Source organism: Scyliorhinus canicula, chromosome 6 (assembly GCF_902713615.1).
Source record: "Scyliorhinus canicula chromosome 6, sScyCan1.1, whole genome shotgun sequence".
NCBI lineage: Eukaryota > Metazoa > Chordata > Chondrichthyes > Carcharhiniformes > Scyliorhinidae > Scyliorhinus > Scyliorhinus canicula.
Genome location: NC_052151.1, coordinates 223,074,505 through 223,094,013, shown reverse-complemented (window position 1 = coordinate 223,094,013; position 19,509 = coordinate 223,074,505). Strand labels below are relative to the sequence as shown.

The following is a 19,509-nucleotide window of genomic DNA, read 5'->3' as shown; positions in this document are numbered from 1 at the left end:
ATAATAATCGCTTATTGCCACATTAGGCTTCAAATGAAGTTACTGTGAAAAGCCCCAAGTCGCCACCTTCGGGTGCCTGTCCTGGGAAGCTGTTACGGGATTAGATCCGTGCGGCTCGCATGGTTTGGTTGGCTTTAAAAGACAGCGATTTAGCCCAGTGAGCTAAACAGCCCCATTAGCAGAAAGAGGCCCCATTCAGGCCCTTATCCAGCCTGTTACCAAGGAACAGAAGGAGGCAATATTCAGCCCCTTCTCCAGCCTGTTACACAGGAACAGGAGGCCCCATTCAGCCCCTTCTCCAGCCTGTTACACAGGATCAGGAGGCCCCATTCAGCCCTTTCTCCAGCCTGTTACACAGGAACAGGAGGCCCCATTCAGCCCCTTCTCCAGCCTGTTACACAGGAACAGGAGGAGGCCCCATTCAGCCCCTTCTCCAGCCTGTTACACAGGAACAGGAGGCCCCATTCAGCCCCTTCTCCAGCCTGTTACACAGGAACAGGAGGCCCCATTCAGCCCCTTCTCCAGCCTGTTACACAGGAACAGGAGACCCCATTCAGCCCCTTCTCCAGCCTGTTACACTGGAACAGGAGGCCCCATTCAGCCCCTTCTCCAGCCTGTTACACAGGAACAGGAGGAGGCCCCATTCAGCCCCTTCTCCAGCCTGTTACACAGGAACAGGAGGAGGCCCCATTCAGCCCCTTCTCCAGCCTGTTACACAGGAACAGGAGGCCCCATTCAGCCCCTTCTCCAGCCTGTTACACAGGAACAGGAGGCCCCATTCAGCCCCTTCTCCAGCCTGTTACACAGGAACAGGAGACCCCATTCAGCCCCTTCTCCAGCCTGTTACACTGGAACAGGAGGCCCCATTCAGCCCCTTCTCCAGCCTGTTACACAGGAACAGGAGGAGGCCCCATTCAGCCCCTTCTCCAGCCTGTTACACAGGAACAGGAGTCCCCATTCAGCCCCTTCTCCAGCCTGTTACAGAGGGACAGGAGGCTCCATTCAGCTCCTTCTCCAGCCTGTTACACAGGAACAGGAGGCCCCATTCAGCCCCTTCTCCAGCCTGTTACACAGGAACAGGAAGCCCCATTCAGCCCCTTCTCCAGCCTGTTACACAGGAACAGGAGGCCCCATTCAGCCCCTTCTCCAGCCTGTTACACAGGAACAGGAGGAGGCCCCATTCAGCCCCTTCTCCAGCCTGTTACACAGGAACAGGAGGCCCCATTCAGCCACTTCTCCAGCCTGTTACACAGGAACAGGAGGTCCCATTCAGCCCGTTCTCCAGCCTGTTACACAGGAACAGGAGGAGGCCCCATTCAGCCCCTTCTCCAGCCTGTTACACAGGAACAGGAGGCCCCATTCAGCCCCTTCTCCAGCCTGTTACACAGGAACAGGAGGAGGCCCCATTCAGCCCCTTCTCCAGCCTGTTACACAGGAACAGGAGGAGGCCCCATTCAGCCCCTTCTCCAGCCTGTTACACAGAAACAGGAGGAGGCTCCAATCAGCCCCTTCTCCAGCCTGTTACACAGGAACAGGAGGCCCCATTCAGCCCCTTCTCCAGCCTGTTACACAGGAACAGGAGGAGGCCCCATTCAGCCCCTTCTCCAGCCTGTTACACAGGAACAGGAGGCCCCATTCAGCCACTTCTCCAGCCTGTTACACAGGAACAGGAGGTCCCATTCAGCCCCTTCTCCAGCTTGTTACACAGGAACAGGAGGAGGCCCCATTCAGCCCCTTCTCCAGCCTGTTACACAGGAACAGGAGGCCCCATTCAGCCCCTTCTCCAGCCTGTTACACAGGAACAGGAGGAGGCCCCATTCAGCCCCTTCTCCAGCCTGTTACACAGAAACAGGAGGCCCATTCAGCCCCTTCTCCAGCCTGGTACACAGGAACAGGAGGCTCCAATCAGCCCCTTCTCCAGCCTGTTACACAGGAACAGGAGGAGGCCCCATTCAGCCCCTTCTCCAGCCTGTTACACAGAAACAGGAGGAGGCCCCATTCAGCCCCTTCTCCAGCCTGTTACACAGGAACAGGAGGAGGCCCCATTCAGCCCCTTCTCCAGCCTGTTACACAGAAACAGGAGGAGGCTCCAATCAGCCCCTTCTCCAGCCTGTTACACAGGAACAGGAGGAGGCCCCATTCAGCCCCTTCTCCAGCCCGTTACACAGGAACAGGAGGCTTCATTCAGGGCCTTTACCAGACTGTTACACAGGAACAGTAGGAGGCCCCATTCAGCCCATTCTATAGCCTGTTACACAGGAACAGGAGGATGCCCCATTCAGCCCCTTCCCCAGCCTGTTCACAGCACCCCTCCCCCCTTATCAGACCCAGAGCCCCCCTAAGCACACTCACAGCCCCCCTAATCCCCCATCACACACCCACAGCCTCCCCTCATCCCTCTTCATCAGGCCCACAGCCCCCAACCCCCTCCTCACCAGGCTCATAGCCCCCCCTCTCCCATCACCAGACCCACACCCCCCTCTCCCCCCTCACCCCACTTACCCCTCCACAACCCGACACACCACCTCACCAGGCCCACACACCCCACAATCCCATCACCTTGCCCACAGTTCCCCCTCCCCTCTCCCTCCTCTCCCTCTTCCCTTTACCCCCTCACTGCTTACCCCACCCCTCCCCTCGGCCCTCCCTCATCCCCCTTCATCCTCCTCATCTCCTTCACACTCCCCATCCCCATCCCCCCTTGCTCACCCCCTCCCCCTCCCCCTCTTCCCTCTCCCTCACCCCCCACTCACTACCTCCCCTCACCAGACCACAGCCCACCCCCCCCCCCTCACCAGTACAACATCCCCTCCCCCGCCTCACCCGACCACATCAGGCCCACACGCTCGTCATGGTCATGGTCTGTCTCTCTGAGTTGGTTCGACCTCGGGGTGGGGGGGGGGGGTGGGGGGGGGGGGTGTCTTGATTAGGGAACCTTAGGTGAAGGAACCCTTATTGAGCAGTGACCACGATATGATAGAATTTACTCTGCAGTTTGAGAGGGAGAAGCTGCAATCAGATGTGACGGTATTACATTTAAATAAGGGTAACTACAAAGACATGAGGGAGGAGCTGGCCGGAGTTGATTGGAGAAGGAGCCGAGCATGGAAGACAGTGGAACAGCAATGGCAGGAGTTTTCGGGGTTTATTCAGGAGGCACAACAGAAATTCATCCCAAGGAGGAAACATGCTAAGGGGAGAACAAGGCTTTAATAAGATCCAAAGCTAGGAAATAATTTTGATCTATTGACGGCATTTACACAATCTGCCTCACCCTCCTGCGTTTGTTCTGCGGTTGGGGCCTTATTGACCTTTTATTCAATGGTTCACAGAGTTCCCCACCACTCAGCAGGGGAGCTCGTTCTCCGTCACATGTGAAACTTACTGAGGGAGATAGAACATGTGTGACCAAAAGACCGAGGAAGAGTAGGAAGGCAGTGCAGGTGTCCCCTGCGGTCATCTCCCTGCAAAACAGATATACCGCTTTGGATACTGTTGAGGGAGATGGCTAACCAGGGGAAGGCAGCAATAGCCAGGTTCATGGCACCGTGGCTGGCTCTGCTGCACAGCAGGGCAGGAAGAAAAATGGCAGGGCTATAGTGATAGGGGACTCGATCGTAAGGGGAATAGACAGGCCGTTCTGTGGACGCAATCGAGACTCCAGGATGGTATGTTGCCTACCTGGAGCAAGGGTCAAGGATGTCTCGGAGCGGCTGCAGGACATTCTGGGGGGGGGGGGAGGGTGAACAGCCAGCTGTCGAGGTGCACATAGGCACCAACGGTATAGGTAAAAAACGGGATGAGGTCCTACAAGCGGATTTCAGGGAGTTAGGAGTTAAACAAAAATGTAGGACCTCAAAGGTAGTAGTCTCAGGATTGCTACCAGTGCCACGAGCTAGTCAGAGTAGGAATGTCAGGATAGATAGGATGAATGCGTGGCTCGAGAGATGGTGCAAGAGGGAGGGATTCAATTTCCTGGGGCATTGGGACCGGCTCTGGGGGAGGTGGGACAAGTACAAACCGGATGGTCTGCACCCGGGCAGGATTGGAACCGCTATCCGAGGGGGGGGGGGGGAGGGGGGGGAGGGGGGGGGGGGGGGGGGGGTTGCGAGAGCTGTTAGGGAGGGTCTAAACTAATGTGGCAGGAGGATGGGAACCGATGCAGTAAGTTGGAAGGTAGTAAAATAAGGACACAAGCAAAGAAATAACTGATGCATGTAGAAATGGTACAGCAGTTATCATGGGGGATTTTAATCAACATGTCGATTGGTTTAACCAGGTCGGTCAAAGCAACCTTGAGGAGGAGTTTATAGAATATATCCACGATAGTTTCCTAGAACAGTATGTAATGGAACCTACGAGGGAACAATGGGTCCTAGTTCTTGTCCTGTGTAATGAGACAGGATTGATTCATGATCTCATAGTTAGGGATCCTCTCGGAAGGAGCGATCACAATATGGTGGAATTTAAAATACAGATGGAGGGTGAGAAAGTAAAATCAAATACTAGTGTTTTGTGTTTAGACAAAGTAGATTGAAATGGGATGAGGGAAGAACTAGCTAAGGTAGACTGGGAGCAAAGACTTTATGGAGGAACAGTTGAGGAACAGTAGAGAACCTTCCAAGCGATTTTTCACAGTGCTCAGCAAAGGTTTATACCAACAAAAAGGAAGGACGGTAGAAAGAGGAAAAATCGACCGTGGATATCTAAGGAAATAAGAGAGTATCAAATTGAAGGAAAAAGCATATAAAGTGGCAAAGATTGGTGGGAGACGAGAGCACAGGGAAATATTTAGGGGGTAACAGAAAGCTACTAAAAAAGCTATAAAGAAAAGTAAGATAGGGTATGAGAGTAAACTTGCTCAGAATATAAAAATAGACAGTAAAAGTTTTTACAAATATATAAAACAAAAAAGAGTGGCTAAGATAAATATTGGTCCTTTAGAGGACGAGAAGGGAGTATTAATAATGGGAGATGAGGAAATGGCTGAGGAACTAAACAGGTTTTTTGGGTCGTTCTTCACAGTGGAAGACACAAATAACATGCCAGCGACTGATAGTAATGAGGATGACAGGTGAGGACCTTGAGAGGATTGTTATCACTAAGGAGGTAGTCATGGGCAAGCTAATGGGGCTAAAGGTAGACAAGTCTCCTGGCCCTGATGGAATGCATCCCAGAGTGCTAAAAGAGATGGCTAGGGAAATTGCAGATGCACTAATGATAATTTACCAAAATTCACTCGACTTTGGGGTGGTCCCGGTGGATTGGATATTTGCAAACGTGAAACCACTGTTTAAAAAAAGGAGGTAGGCAGAGAGCAGGAAATTATAGGTCAGTGAGCTTAACTTCGGAAGCAGGGAAGATGCTGGAATCTATCATCAAGGAGGAAATAGCGAGGCATCTGGATAGAAATTGTCCCATTGGGCAGACGCAGCATGGGTTCATAAAGAGCATGTCGTGCCTAACTAATTTAATGGAATTTTTTGAGGACATTACCAGTGCAGTGGATAACGGGGAGCCAATGGATGTGGTATATCTAGATTTCCAGAAAACCTTTGACAAGGTGCCACACAAAACGTTGCTGCATAAGATAAAGATAGAACATAGAACAGTACAGCACAGAACAGGCCCTTCGGCCCTCGATGTTGTGCCAAGCAATGATCACCCTACTCAAACCCACGTATCCACCCTATACCCGTAACCCAACAACCCCCACCCCCCCCCTTAACCTTACTTTTTAGGACACTACGGGCAATTTAGCATAGCCAATCCACCTAACCCGCACATCTTTTGACTTTGCATGGCATTAAGGGTAAAGTAGTAGCATAGATAGAGGATTGGTTAATTAATAGAAAGGAAAGAGTGGGGATTAATGGGTGTTTCTCTGTTTGGCAATCAGTAGCTAGTGGTGTCCCTCAGGGATCCGTGTTGGGCCCACAATTGTTCACAATTTACATAGATGATTTGGAGCTGGGTACCAAGGGCAATGTGTCCAATTTTGCAGATGACACTAAGATGAGTGGTAAATCGAAAAGTGCAGAGGATACTGGAAGTCTGCAGAGGGATTTGGATAGGTTAAGTGAATGGGCTAGGGTCTGGCAAGTGGAATACAATGTTGACAAATGTGAGGTTATCCATTTTGGTAGGAATAACAGCAAACGGGATTATTATTTAAACGATAAAATATTAAAGCATGCCGCTGTTCAGAGAGACTTGGGTGTGCTAGTGCATGAGTCACAGGAAGTTGGTTTACAGATGTAACGGGTGATTAAGAAGGCAAATGGAATTTTGTCCTTCATTTCTAGAGTGATGGAGTTTAAGACTTGGAGGTTATGTTGCAATTGTATAAGGTGTTAGTGAGGCCACACCTGGAGTATTGTGTTCAGTTTTGGTCTCCTTACTTGAGAAAGGACGTACTGGCACTAGAGGGTGTGCAGAGGAGATTCACTAGGTTAATCCCAGAGCTGAAGGGGTTGGATTACGAGGAGAGGTTGCGTAGACTGGGACTGTACTCATTGGAATTTAGAAGGATGAGGGGGGATCTTATAGAAACATTTAAAATTATGAAGGGAATAGATAGGATAGATGCGGGCAGGTTGTTTCCACTGGCGGGTGAAAGCAGAACTAGGGGGCATAGCCTCAAAATAAGGGGAAGTAGATTTAGGACTGAGTTTAGAAGGAACTTCTTCACCCAAAGGGTTGTGAATCTATGGAATTCCTTGCCCAGTGAAGCAATTGAGGCTCCTTCATTACATGTTTTTAAGGTAAAGATAGATAGTTTTTTGAAGAATAAAGGGATTAAGGGTTATGGTGTTCGGGCCGGAAAGTGGAGCTGAGTCCACAAAAGATCAGCCATGATCTAATTGAATGGTGGAGCAGGCTCGAGGGGCCAGATGGCCTACTCCTGCTCCTAGTTCTTATGTTCTTATGACACAGACCAGAGGGAATCTCTAAGTCCATACGGGACATTAGATTCCTCCTCGTCACAGTGCAAAGATGGCCGAGAAGGAGGAGAAGGTGAGGGACATCTGACTCTCTTCAGTTGTAGTCAAGGGCGGTGGAGCTGATGTACCGGGTTAGCCAGCGTCCACCCCTCACTGGTGAATGCCATCTGCAACTTGGATGCGGTGGAGTTGGATCGGCTGCAGGCGGCTGACATGTTGAAGCCAATGTCTGAGACCCCAGTTACGGAATTCTCCATCGGTGGGATGCTCCGTTTCACGCCCACTATTTTCCCCGATGGTGTGGGCTGGCCACAATGGGAAACCCCTTTGACCGGCTCCCGGGATGCATGATCCCGTTTCCGGCGAGTGCACTCCTCCCTGAATAAGGTGGGCGGCGGACCAAAGAATCCTCCACCAGATGTCTGCGTCTCCAGATTTCAATGGGAAGATGCAATATCGGGCATATCTCCGTCGGGATAATCCGGAAGCGTCATAGCAAGCTGGTTTGGGAATGGAGTCGGATGATCCCAGGACAGGATTCATTATCAGAGGAGTCGCGAATGGTGCTGAGCATTGTGCAGTCATCCGCAAACATCCTCACTTCTGACCTTAGGGAAGGGACGTCATTGATGAAGCAGCTGAAGATGGTTGGGGCCGAGGACACGACCCTGAGGAACTCCTGCAATGATGTCCTGGAGCTGAGATGATTGACCTCCAACCACCACAATCATCTTCCTTTGTGCCAGGTATCATAGAATTTACAGTGCAGAAGGAGGCTTTTCGGCCCATCATGTCTATGCTGGCCCTTGGAAAGAGCTCCCAGCTTAAGCCCACACCACCAGCCTATCCCTGTAACCCACTAACACGACCTAACCTTTTAGACACCAAAGGGCAATTTATCACGGCCAATCCACGCGGTCCATTTCAGTTTCCATGGTAACCACCAGGATGTTGATTGTGGTGGATTCAGCGATGGCCATGCCATTGAATGTCAAGGGGCGGTGGCTATATACTCTGCTGTGGGAGGTGGTCATTGCCTGGCACTTGTATGGCGCAAAGGAAACTTGCCACTTGTCAGCCCAAGCCAGGATATTGTCCTGGTGTTGCTGCAGTTCTTAGAATCACATAATTTCTAGTACAGATGGAGGCCATTTGCCCCATCGGGTCTGCACCAGCCTTTGTAAAGAGCACTCTATTTAAGCCCACACCCTATCCCCGTAACCCAGTAACCCCAACTAACCTTTTTGGTCACCAAGGGGCAAGTTAGCCTGGCCAATCCACCTAAGCTGCACGTTTTTAGACTGTGGGAGGAAACCAGAGCACCCGGAGGAAACCCACGCACACACGGGGAGAACGTGCAGACTCCGCACAGACAGTGACCCAAGCCGGGGATCGAACATGGAACCCTGGAGCTGTGAAGCAACAGTGTTAAACACTGTGCTTCGTGCTGCCCATTATTGACCATCGACACCTAAGGGGCGTGGCCATCACTGAGAAGTTCCGGGAAAACTAAAAGGTCTGAAGGTGGATAAATCACCTGGACCGGATGGACTACACCCCAGGGTTCTAAAAGAGATAGTTGAGGAGATTGTGGAGACATTGGTGATGATCTTTCAGGAATCACTGGAGGCAGGAAGGGACCCAGAGGACTGGAAAGCGGCTAATGTAACACCCCTGTTTAAGAAGGGAGGGAGGCAGAAGACGGGAAATTATAGGCTGGTTAGCCTGACTTTGGTCATTGGTAAGATTTTAGAGTCTGTTATTAAAGATGTGATCGCGGAGTACTTGGAATTGCATGGTAAAATAGGACTGAGTCAGCACGGCTTTGTCAAAGGGAGGTCGTGTCTGACAAATCTGTTAGAGTTATTTGAGGAAGTAACAAGGAATTTAGACAAAGGAGAACCAGTGGACGTGATTTATTTAGATTTCCAGAAGGTCTTTGACAAGGTGCCGCATAGGAGACTGTGAAATAGGTTCAGAGCCCATGGTGTTCAGGGTAAGATCCTGGCATGGATAGAGGATTGGCTGACTGGCAGAAGGTAGAGAGTGGGGATGAAAGTCTTTTTCAGGATGGCAGCCGGTGACTCGTGGTGTGCCTCAGGGGTCGGTGCTGGGACCACAACTTTTCACAATATACATTAATGATCTGGACGAAGGAACTGAAGGCACTGTTAAGTTTGCAGATGATACAAAGATCTGTAGAGGGGCAGGTAGTATTGAGGAAGCAAGGGGGCTGCAGAAGAACTCGGACAAGCTAGGAGAGCGGGCAATGAAGTGGTAGATCGAATAAAAAGTGGAAAAGTGTGAGGTTATGCACTTTGAAAGGAGGAATTTAAGCACAGACTATTTTCTAAATGGGAAGATGCTGAGGAAATCAGAAGCACAAAGGGACTTGGGAGTCCTTCTCTTAAGGTTAACGTGCAGGTTCTGTCGGCAGTTAGGAAGGCAAATGCAATGTTAGCATTCACGTCGAGAGGCCTAGAATAGAAGAGCAGGGATGTACTGCTGAGGCTGTATAAGGCACTGGTCAGACCCCATTTGGAGTATTGTGAGAAGAATTGGGCCCCGTATCTAAGGAAGGATGTGCTGGCCTTGGAAAGGGCCCAGGGGAGGTTCACAAGGATGATTCCTGAAATGAAGAACTTGTCGTATGAGGAAGATTTAAGGAATCTAAGTCTGCACTCGTTGGAGTTTAGAAGGATGAGGGGGGGATCTTATTGAAACTTACAGTATACTGCGAGGCCTAGATAGAGTGGATATGGAGAGGACGTTTCCAGTTGTAGGAAAAACTAGAACCAGAGGACACTATCTCAGACGAAAGGGACGATCCTTTATAACAGAGATGAGGAGGAATTTCTTCAGCCAGAGGGTGGTGAATCTGTGGAACTCTTTGCCGCAGAAGGCTGTGGAGGCCAAATCACTGAGTGTCTTTGAGACAGAGATATAGATAGGTTCTTGATTAATAAGGGGATAAGGATTATGGGGAGAAGGCAGAAGAATGGTGATGAGAAACATATCAGCCATGATTGAATGGTGGAGCAGACTCGATGGGCCAAGTGGCCTAATTCTGCTCCTATGTCTTATGTTCCTCTGGTTGTCACTGCCCACTCCCCTGCAGAGATTCCGCCTTCTCGGCTGGACGTGGAGGGGCCACAGTAGACTGTGTTCAATCCAGACACTCACCTTCCAGCTCCTGGACACTCTCTAACCCGGCAGGCACTGAAAAAAAAAACAAAGACACAACATCAAATCCCAAAACCTAGGCCGCAGTTTCCTATTGCTGGGGCGGGTGGGCGGTCTGCCGATTCCCGGAGGCACGTGAAACTGTACGGAGCAACGTAGGGTCTGCATCCCAGCATCATTGGCCAAGATTTCAGTCTGCAGCGGGGGTGGGGGAGCAGTTCCACGTGGCCCGTCTGCTTTCACCATTGATGGGAGGACTCGCTTGACCAGGTGGTCTTCAGTGATTTAGATCCAAGTTCGATCCAGCGCGACAGACCCGCCCAATAACAAGGCTTCTGCTGTCAGCTCACCGTTCTCTCCAATGTTGTTCAATGCAAACTGCATTCGCAGTATTTGAAGCAAAAGATTGCCATTTATATTCAACCCCCATTCACACAGTGAAACAAACATAGATAACAGAAGCAGGATGATCGTGGCTGATCATCACGTTCAACACCCTGATCCCGCCTCCCCCCACATCCCTCAATCCCTTTAGCCCCAAGAGCTGTATCTAAATCCTCCTTGAAATTACACAACGTTTTACTCTCAACTACTTTCTGTGGTAGTGAATTCCACAGATTCCCCACTCTCTGGGTGAAGAAATTTCTCCTCACCTCAGTCCGAAAAGATTTGCCCCTTATCCTCAAACCATGACACCTAGTTCTGGACTCCCCCACCATCGGGAACTTTCTTTCTGAATCTACCCCGTCGAATCCGGTTAGAATTTTGTAAGTTTGTGGGCATCATAGAATTACAGAATGTACAGTGCAGAAGGAGGCCATTCGGCCCATCGAGTCTGCAACGGCCCTTGGAAAGAGCACCTACTCAAGCTCACATATCTACCCTACCCCTGTAACCCAGTAACCCCCACTTCACCACGTTTGGGCACTAAGGGACAATTTAACACGGCCAATCCACCTAACCTGCACATCTTTGGACTGTGGGAGGAAACTGGAGCACCCGGAGGAAACCCACGCACACACACGGGGAGGATGTGCAGACTCCACACAGACAGTGATCAAAGCCGGGAATCGAAGCTGGGACACTGGACTGGTGAAGCAACTGTGCTAACCATTAGGCTACCGTGCTTCTGGATAGCACGGTGGTGCAATGGTTAGCACTGCTGTCTCACGGCGCCGAGATCCCAGGTCCGATCCCGGCTCTGTATCACAGTCCGTGCGGAATTTGCACATTCTCCCCGTGTTTGCGTGAGTTTGCCCCCACAACCCAAAGGTGTAAGTGGATTGGTCATGTTATATTGTCCCTTAATTGGAAAAAATGAATTGGGGGGTAATCTAAATTAATTGAAAATAATAATTGTGTAAGTTTCTATGAGATCCCCTCTCACTCTTCTAAACTCAAATGAATATAATCCTAACCGACTTAGTCTCCCCTCATATGACAGTCCCACCATCCCAGGAATCGGCCTGGTAAACCTTCGCTGCTCTCCCTCCATAGCAAGGACATCCTTCCTGAGATATGGGCGCCAAGACTGAACACAATACTCCAGGTGTGGGCTCACCAATGCCCTATACAATTGCAGTGAAACATCTCCATTCCGATACTCAAACCTTCTCGCTATGAAGGGCAACATACCATTTGCCTTCTTTACTACCTGCAGTACCTGCACGCTTACTTTCAGCGACTGATGCACGAGGACACCAATGTCTCACTGTGTATCCGCCTCTCAATTTACACCTAGTCAAATAATATTCTGCTTTCTTATTTTGTATCATCGGCAAACTTGGATATAATGCATTTAGTTCCCTCGTCCAAATCATTCATATATAATGTGAAAAGTTGCGGTCCCAAAACAGGTACCTAAATTAACCGACTAGTCACTGCCTGCCAATCAGACCCAATTGGTCACTGACTGCCAATCAGACCCCACAAGTTACTGCCTGCCAATCAGACCCCACTGGGCACTGCCCGCCAATCAGACCCCAAAAGATACTGCCCGCCAATCAGACCCCACTGGTCACTGCCTGCCAATCAGACCCCATTGGTCACTGCCTGCCAATAAGAACCCACAACAACTGCCTGCCAACCAGACATCAGTGGCCACTGCCTGCCAATCAGACCCCACTGGACACTGCCTGCCAATCAGACCCCACTGGGCACTGCCTGCCAATCAGATCCCGCTGGTCACTGCGTGCCAATCAGACTCCACTATCACTGCCTGCCAATCAGGCCAGACTCTCGCTGCCAGCCAATCAGGACCCCACTATCACTGTCTGCTCATCAGACCCAACTGGTCACTGCCTGCCAATCAGACCCCACAGGTCACTGTCTGCCAATCAGACCCCACTGGACACTGCCTGCCAATCAGATCCCACTATCACAGCCTGCCAATCAGATCCCACTAGTCACTGCCTGCCAATCAGACCCCACTGGGCACTGCCTGCCAATCAGACCCCACTGGGCACTGCTGCCAATCAGATTCCACTGGACACTGCCTGCCAATCAGATCCCACTATCTGCCTGCCAGTCAGACAACACTAATCACTGCCTGCCAATCAGACCCCATGAGTTACTGTCCGCCAATCAGACCTCACTATCTGCCTGCAAATCAGACCCCACTGGTCACTGCCTGCCAATCAGACCCCACTAGTTGCTGTCTGCCAATCAGACCCGACTGGCCACTGCCTGCCAATCAGACCCCACTATCTGCCTGCCAATCAGACACCACTCTCTGCCTGCCAATCAGACCCCACTGTCTCTGCCTGCAAGCAGCCACCGCTATCACTGCCTGCCCATCAGACCCCACTGGGCACTGCCTGACAATCAGACCCCACTGGACACTGCCTGCCAATCAGACCCACTATCACTGCCTGCCAATCAGACCACACTGGTCATTGCCGGCCAATCAGATACCACCTGTCACTGCCTGCCAATCAGACGCCACTAATCAGTGCCTGCCAATCAGATACCACCTGTCACTGCCTGCCAATCAGATACCACCTGTCACTGCCTGGCAATCAGATGCCACGTGTCACTGCCTGCCAATCAGACTCCACGGACCACTGCCTGCCAATCAGACCCCACTGGGCACTCCCTGCCAATCAGACCCCACTGGACACTGCCTGCCAATCAGACCCCACTATCACTGCCCGCCAATCAGACCCCATTGGTCACTGCCTACCAAGCAGACCCCACTGGCCACTGCCTGCCAATCAGATACCACTGGTCACTGCCTGCCAATCAGATACCACCTGTCACTGCCTGCCAATCAGACCCAACTGGACACTGCCTGCCAATCAGACCCCACAGGTCACTGCCTGCCAATCAGACCCAACTGGACACTGCCTGCCAATCAGACCCCACAGGTCACTGCCTGCCAATCAGACCCCACTAACACTGCCTGCCAATCAGACCCCACTAACACTGTCTGCCAATCAGACACCACTGGTCACTGCCTGCCAATCACACCACACTGGTCACTGCCTACCAATCAGTCCTCACTGGCCACTGCCTACCAATCAGACCACACTGGTCACTGCGTACCAATCAGTCCTTACTGGTCACTGCCTGCCAATCAGACCCCGCAGGTCACTGTCTGCCAATCAGACCCCACTAACACTGCCTGCCAATCAGACCCCACGGGTCACTGCCTGCCAATGAGATCCCACTAGTTGCTGCCTGCCAATCAGACCACACTATCAATGCCTGCCAATCAGACCTCACAGGTCCCTGCCGGCCAATCAGACCCCACTATCGCTGCCTGCCAATCAGACCCGACTGGTCACTGCCTGCCAATCAGACCCCACTGGTCACTGTCAGCCAATCAGACCCCACTGGTCACTGCCTGCCAATCAGACCCCACTATCTGCCTGAAAATCACACCACACTAATCACTGCCTGCCAATCAGACCCCACTAGTTACTGCCTACCAATCAGACCCCACTAATCAGTGCCTGCCAATCAGACCTCACTGGTCACTGCCTACCAATCAGTCCTTACTGGCCACTGCCTACCAATCAGACCACACTGGTCACTGCGTACCAATCAGTCCTTACTGGTCACTGCCTGCCAATCAGACCCCGCAGGTCACTGTCTGCCAATCAGACCCCACTAACACTGCCTGCCAATCAGACCCCACGGGTCACTGCCTGCCAATGAGATCCCACTAGTTGCTGCCTGCCAATCAGACCACACTATCAATGCCTGCCAATCAGACCTCACAGGTCCCTGCCGGCCAATCAGACCCCACTATCGCTGCCTGCCAATCAGACCCGACTGGTCACTGCCTGCCAATCAGACCCCACTGGTCACTGTCAGCCAATCAGACCCCACTGGTCACTGCCTGCCAATCAGACCCCACTATCTGCCTGAAAATCACACCACACTAATCACTGCCTGCCAATCAGACCCCACTAGTTACTGCCTACCAATCAGACCCCACTAATCAGTGCCTGCCAATCAGACCTCACTGTCTCTGCCTGCCAATCAGACCCCACTGGTCATTGCCGGCCAATCAGAGACCACCTGTCACTGCCTACCAATCAGACCCCACTGGGCACTGCCTGCCAATCAGACCCCACTGGGCACTGCCTGCCAATCAGACCCCACTGGACACTGCCTGCCAATCAGGTCCCACTATCTGCCTGCCAGTCAGACAACACTATTCACTGACTGCCAATCAGAGCCCATTAGTTACTGTCCGCCAATCAGACCACACTAGTCACTGCCCGCCAAACAGACCACACTAGTCCCTGCCTGCCAATCAGGCCCCACTATCACTGCCCGCCAATCAGACCCCACTATCACTGCCTGCCAATCAGTCCCCAATAGTCACTGTCTGCCAATCAGTCCCCAGTAGTCACTGTCTGCCAATCACACCCCAATTGGTCACTGCCTGCCAATCAGGCCCCACAACCACTGCCTGCCAACCAGACTTCAGTGGCCACTGCCTGCCAATCAGACACCACTGGCCACTGCCTGCCAATCAGACCCCACTGGCCACTGCCTGCCAATCAGACCACACTGGCCACTGCCTGCCAATCAGACCACACTGGCCACTGCCTGCCAATCAAACTCCGCTATCACTTCCTGCCAATCAGGCCAGACTCTCGCTGCCAGCCAATCAGACCCCACTATAGAACATAGAACATAGAACACTACAGCGCAGTACGGGCCCTTCGGCCCTCGATGTTGCGCCGACCTGTGAAACCATCTGAAGCCTATCTGACCTACACTATTCCATTTTCATCCATATGTCTATCCAGTGACCACTTAAATGCCCTTAAAGTTGGCGAGTCTACTACTGTTGCAGGCAGGGCGTTCCACACCCCTACTACTCTCTGAGTAAAGAAACTGCCTCTGACATCTGTCCTATATCTATCACCCCTCAATTTAAAGCTATGTCCCCTCGTGTTGGTCATCACCATCCGAGGAAAAAGACTCTCACTGTCCACCCTATCTAACCCTCTGACTATCTTATATGTCTCTATTAAGTCACCTCTCAGCCTTCTCTCTCACGAAAACAACCTCAATTCCCTGAGCCTTTCCTCGTAAGACCTTCCCTCCATACCAGGCAGCATCCTAGTAAATCTCCTCTGAACCCTTTCTAAAGCTTCCACATCCTTCCTATAATGTGGTGACCAGAACTGCACGCAGTACTCCAGGAGCGGCCGCACCAGAGTTATGTACAGCTGCAGCATGACCTTGTGGTTCCGAAACTCAATCCCCCTGCTTATAAAGGCTAGCACACCATATGCCTTCTTAACAGCCCTATTAACCTGGGTGGCAACTTTCAGGGATTTATGTACCTGGATGCCGAGATCTCCCTGTTCATCTACACTACCAAGAATCTTGCCATTAGCCCAGTACTCTGCATTCCTGTTACTCCTTCCAAAGTGTACCACCTCACACTTTTCCGCATTAAACTCCATCTGCCACCTCTCAGCCCAGCTCTGCAGCTTATCTATGTCCCTCTGTAACTTATAACATCCTTCAGCACTATCCACAACTCCACCGACCTTCGTGTCATCTGCAAATTTACTAACCCATCCTTCAACACCCTCTTCCAGGTCATTTATAAAAATGACAAACAGCAGTGGCCCCAAAACAGATCCTTGCGGTACACCACTAGTAACTGAACTCCACTATCACTGCCTGCCAATCAGACCCCAATATCACTGCCTGCCAATCAGACTCCACTGGTCACTGCCTGCCAATCAGACTCCACTGGTCACTGCCTGCCAATCAGACACCACTGGCCACTGCCTGCCAATCAGACCCCACTGGTCACTGCCTGCCAATCAGACCCCACTGGCCACTGCCTACCAATCAGACCCCACTGGCCACTGCCTGCCAATCAGACCCCACGAGTCACTGCCTGCCAATCAGACTCCACGGGCCACTGCCTGCCAATCAGACCCTACTGGTCACTGCCTGCCAATCAGACCCCACTGGCCACTGCCTGCCAATCAGATCCCACTATCTGCCTGCCACTCAGACAACACGATTCACTGACTGCCACTCAGACCCCATTAATTACTGTCCGCCAATCAGACCCCACTATCACTGTCCGCCAATCAGTCCCCAATAGTCACTGCCTGCCAATCAGAACCCATTGGCCACTGCCTGCCAATCAGACACCATTGGCCACTGCCTGCCAATCAGACCCCACTGGCCACTGACTACCAATCAGACCCCACTGGTCACTTCCTACCAATCAGACCCCACTGGTCACTTCCTACCAATCAGACCCCACTGGTCACTGTCTGTCAATCAGACCCCACTGGCCACTGCCTGCCAATCAGATCCCTCTGGTCACTTCCTACCAATCAGACCCCACTGATCACTGCCTGCCATTCAGACCCTACTTGTCACTGCCTGCCAATCAGACCCCACTGGCCACTGCCTGCCAATAAGACCACACTGGCCACTGCCAGCCAATCAGATCCCACTGGTCACTGCCTGCCAATCAGACACCGCTATCACTGCCTGCCAATCAGACCCCAATATCACTGCCTGCCAATCAGAACCCACTGGTCACTGCCTGCCAATCAGGCACCACTATCACTATTCACTGCCTGCCAATCGGACCCCACTGGCCACTGCCTGCCAATCAGGCCCCACTGGCCACTGCCTGTCAATCAGACCCCACTATCACTCTCTGCCAATCATACCTCAATCGTCACTGCCTGTCAATCAGACCACAGGTCACTGCCTGCCAATTAGACCCCACTATCACTGTCTGTCAATCAGACCCCACCGGCCACTGCCTGCCAATCAGACCACACGAGTCACTGCCTGCCAATCAGACCCCACTATCACTGTCTGCCAATCAGACACCACTGGCCACTGCCTACCAATCAGACCCCACTTGTCACTGCCTGCCTATCAGACCACACTGGCCACAGCCTGCCAATCGGACCCCACTGGTCACTGCCTGCCAATCAGACCCCACTGGTCACTGCCTGCCAATCAGACCCCACTGGACACTGCCTGCCAATCAGACCACACTGGCCACTGCCTGCCAATCATATCCCACTGGTCACTGCCTGCCAATCAGACCCCACTGGCCACAGCCTGCCAATCAGACCCAACTGGTCAGTGCCTGCCACTTTGACCCCACTGATCACTGCCTGCCAATCAGACCACACTAGTCATTGCTGCCAATCAGACCTCACTGATCACTGCCTGCCAACCAGACCCCACTGGTCACTGCCGGCCAATTATACCCCATTAGCACTGACTGCCAATCAGACCCCACTGGTCATTGCCGGCCAATCAGACCCCACGAGTCACTGCCTGCCAATCAGACTCCACGGGCCACTGCCTGCCAATCAGACCCCACTATCACTGCCTGCAAATCAGACCCCACTATCTGCCTGCCAGTCAGACAACACTATTCACTGACGGCCACTCAGAGCCCATTAGTTACTGTCCGCCAATCAGACCCCATTAGTCACTACCTGTCAATCAGACCCCACTATCACTCTCTGCCAATCATTCCTCAATGGTCACTGCCTGCCAATCAGACCCCATTAGTCACTACCTGTCAATCAGACCCCAATATCACTCTCTGCCAATCATTCCTCAATGGTCACTGCCTGCCAATCAGACCACACTAGTCACTGCCTGCCAGACAGACCCCAATAGTCACTGTCTGCTAATCAGTCCCCAATAGTCACTGCCTGCCAATCAAACACTATTGGCCACTACCTGCCAATCAGACCCCACTGGCCACTACCTGCCAATCAGACCCGACTGGCCACTGCCTGCCAATCAGACCCCACTGGCCACTACCTGCCAATCAGACCCCACTGGTCACTTCCTACCAATCAGACCCCAATAGTCACTGTCTGCTAATCAGTCCCCAATAGTCACTGCCTGCCAATCAAACACTATTGGCCACTACCTGCCAATCAGACCCCACTGGCCACTACCTGCCAATCAGACCCGACTGGCCACTGCCTGCCAATCAGACCCCACTGGCCACTACCTGCCAATCAGACCCCACTGGTCACTTCCTACCAATCAGACCCCACTGGTCACTGTCTGCCAATCAGACCCCACTGGTCACAGCCGGCCAATCAGACACCACTATCACTGTCTGTCAATCAGACCCCACCGGCCACTGCCTGCCAATCAGACCCCACGAGTCACTGCCTGCCAATCAGACCCCACTGGTCACAGCCTGCCAATCGGACCCCACTGGCCACTGCCTGCCAATCAGACTCCACTGGCCACAGCCTGCCAATCAGACCCCATTGGCCACTGCCTGCCAATCAGACCCCACTGGTCACTGCCTGCCAATTAGACCCCTCTATCACTGCCTGCCAATCGGACCACACTGGCCACTGCCTGCCAATCGGACCACACTGGCCACTGCCTGCCAATCATATCCCACTGGTCACTGCCTGCCAATCAGACCCCACTAGCCACTGCCTGCCAATCAGACCCAACTGGTCAGTGCCAGCCACTCTGACCCCACTGGTCACTGCCTGCGAATCAGACCCAACTGACCACTGCCTGCCAATCAGACCACACTAGTCATTGCTGCCAATCAGACCTCACTGGTCACTGCCTGCCAACCAGACCCCACTGGCCACTGCCTGCCAATAAGACCTCACTATCACTGTCTGTCAATCAGACCCCACTGGTCACTGCCTGTCATTCAGACCCCACTGGTCACTGGCTGCCAACCAGGCCCCACTGGCCACTGCCTGCCAATCAGACCTCACTGGTCACTACCTGTCAATCAGACCCCACTATCACTGTCTGCCAATCAGACCCCAATGTTCACTGCCTGCTAATCAGACCCCACTATCACTGTCTGCCAATCAGACCCCACTATCACTCTCCGCCAATCATACCTCAATGGTCACTGCCT

At 52.3% G+C, this 19,509-nt stretch overlaps 1 protein-coding gene across 1 annotated transcript in view; it reads right to left on the bottom strand.

Moving 5' to 3' along the window:
- Positions 1 to 19,509, bottom strand: part of LOC119968048 — a 57,692-nt gene that overhangs the window by 14,925 nt on the left and 23,258 nt on the right. Inside the window, exon 4 of the mRNA XM_038801146.1 lies at positions 10,128 to 10,163. Coding sequence (XP_038657074.1) covers positions 10,128 to 10,163 — 36 coding nt within the window. The remainder of the gene's footprint in view (positions 1 to 10,127; positions 10,164 to 19,509) is intronic.